The sequence below is a fragment of the Pteropus vampyrus genome, unplaced genomic scaffold (assembly GCF_000151845.1).
Source record: "Pteropus vampyrus isolate Shadow unplaced genomic scaffold, Pvam_2.0 Scaffold142, whole genome shotgun sequence".
Taxonomy (NCBI): domain Eukaryota; kingdom Metazoa; phylum Chordata; class Mammalia; order Chiroptera; family Pteropodidae; genus Pteropus; species Pteropus vampyrus.
The window spans coordinates 2,303,558-2,306,193 of NW_011888923.1; the positions used below are offsets into that span (position 1 = coordinate 2,303,558).

General features: G+C 60.3%; 1 protein-coding gene across 1 annotated transcript in view; it reads left to right on the top strand.

The window, feature by feature from the left end:
- Positions 1-2,636, top strand: part of NPHP4 (nephrocystin 4) — a 183,633-nt gene that overhangs the window by 25,315 nt on the left and 155,682 nt on the right. Inside the window, exon 7 of the mRNA XM_023535625.1 lies at positions 2,422-2,525. Within this exon, the coding sequence (XP_023391393.1) occupies positions 2,422-2,525 (104 nt within the window). The remainder of the gene's footprint in view (positions 1-2,421; positions 2,526-2,636) is intronic.

A 2,636-nucleotide genomic window follows, 5' to 3' on the forward strand; every position in this document is an offset into this window, starting at 1 on the left:
TTTACTGGTCACGCCACCCGCAGGATTCGTCCACGTGTCCGAATCTCCATCCTCTTTGAGGCCGAGTGACATCCGCTGTGTGGCTGGGCCGCATTTCGTTTATCCGTCTGTCCGTCAGTGCACACTGGGCCCCCCTTTGGCTGTTAGTTTTGGAAACCGAAATTCGTGGGAAAGGTCCAGGGCTCCGTCTTGGTGTGTTTTAAAAGGTGCTTCTCCGTGGAGGGTGGGGTCAACCCCTCACAGCTGACATCACGGCAGGGGTGTGTGCTCGCGTGTGTGTGAGTGCGTGTGTGTGTGTATGCCGCTCCTGGGTCCTGCAGATGGGCCGCACGACCTTGGCCCTGTGCTCTTTCTGGGTACTTCTGGAGGCTTTTTGTCTGGGTGTCTGGAGGAGGGACTGTCCCAGCCACCCACGGGTGCTGCCGGGCCCTCTCGTCTCGATGGTGTGGCTCCCCGCCCCGCTCCAGCGGGAGCAGGTGTGGTGTGTCTGGCGTGGTTGTGTAGCCAGTGGAGGGGTGTGGGTCGCCGAGTGTTTGGCTCAGGCCCTGAAGAGGCCGAGCTCTGCTCCAGCACGGGGACCGTGTCGGTCGTGCTGGTCCATGCTGGGTGCAGACGGTGGCTGTCACGCGTTCCTGGCACGGGTCCGCGGGGCTTGGCACCGCCACGAGGTTGCTCCAGTGTCCCAGCACGAGGCATTTAGGTAAATTCACGGATAGGAGCTCGTATCTGGGTCACTGAGCTTATCGCCCCAGAGCCCCTGTCAGAAGTCTCGTCACCCTCTGTAGTTGACCTGTGTCCTCCTGTGAGAGAGGAGGGGCTGGAGTCACAGGGAGACAGAGCGAGGCCTCAGGGTCATGGTGGGGACTGAGAATGTGAAGGCCCGTGGCTCCGCCCCTGCCCCTTGCATGCACTGTGCCACGTGAAGACTGAGGTCACACCTGCCTTACGTCAGCCTACGTCAGTCTTTCTGACCTGGGATCCGGGCGTTTAGACAGAATGTCCTTGGGGCCCGAGGTGTAGCCATCACTTTGTGACTCGTGGCAGTAGAGCTACAGATAACACGTTAAAAGGCCGATGCTTGGCCTGGACCGCTGCCGCGCCGTTCCTGGAAAGCGGGGTCCGAGGTGCAGGTGGCCCGTGCTTGGCTCCTAGTAGCTGATGTCACACTGGCGACTCCAGGGCCGCGTCACAGAGCACAGCTTTGGTTTAAAGAAGCACGATTCCAGCTCCTCATCCTTAGAATTCCTGTTTTCAACAGAGCTCTTGCCCCATTTGCCCCTGTTAGGCCCCGCTGGTGAGGAGTGGCCAGCCGCCGGCTCGTCACGCGGCAGCGGTGCCGGAATGTCGCAGAGACCGATGGCGATTTATGTTGTTGTCTGAAAACTAATGACCAGGGACTCGGAAGCAGAGGCTGAATGTGCTGTGGTGGGCGGGAGGGAGCCGGCTTGCTCTTCTGGGGAGCACGGACGGAGGGACACAGCTTCCTGTCACGTTCCGGTGACCATCGGAGAGGACAGTGAAAACCTGTCTTGCTCAGCCTCCGTGTGGGGTGCCACGTGGCGTGTGCCCTTCCCAGCCCTGCAGGCTGAGCTGCTCCCTGACGGGCGTCTGTACCCTCTGCCCTGGACCTAGGGCCTTTGTGACCCGCTCTGGTGAAGGTCCCTTTGCCAGATGGTGTTGGTGGCCCTGGAAGGGCCAGGGCCGGGGCTGGCCTGGTGTCCGGGTCGGGCCATCTGCCAAATTCGTGGAGGGTTCGATTTGATTTTAGTGCTGTATTGGGTGCTAGACATTTGTTCATTTGTAAAATGCCACAATATAGGAGGATTGAGTGGTTTTTAATTGAAACTTTTGTTGAGGTCATTGTGGAGTCACTATGGCTTTAGTAAACAACATAGATCTTGTGTGCCTTTGCCAGTGTCCCAGACACAGTGCAGCATCACGGGCAGGACACCGACATCCACTCAGCCACGGACCCTCTCACATCCCCCAGTGTGCCTCTCATCTGTGTGGGGATTGAGCCTTCAGAGTAACTTTTGACTTGGGAGTGACCGGGAATGACGGTCCTTAACTCTGGTCACCTTGGCGGCAGCCCTTCCTCCTTGAGCAGCAGTTCAGAGGGAAGCTCAGAATTGTCCCGTCTGGCAAAGGCCACTGATTCCCTGACACTTTCTGAAAACTGGGGCGTCCGTCCGGCCTCCCTCTCGTTCATCCTCCGATCTTTTTTCGGTTCTGAGTGGCCTGGAAGGCAAGCAGCACGTCACCACCCGGGTTGTCACGCCTGTGCTGCGGCTCACAAAGCCGTTTCTTGGGGGGCGGGGCCTGGCCTGCGCCTGGCTCAGGGGGACATAGCCTCCGGTCGGTCCCCTCGGGAGCTGCTCTCAGGCCCCTGCCTCGTGCTCTGCCTGTGTTTCGTATGTGCAGGTGGACAGGGGCCCGGAAGGGCCCTCGGCCGGGCAGGCGGTGTCGGGGAGGTTCGGCCGCCTGGCCTGCCTGCGTGCAGCGGCCGACACCGTGGGGGCTGAGTGGTAAATCTGAGCCAGAAGCCCACTTTTGGGATGGACCCCACGTCTCCGAGCGGAGTCTGGAGCCAGGCTTCCTGATGGCCCAGGCCCACGTCTCATGGGCTGGTGGGCTCT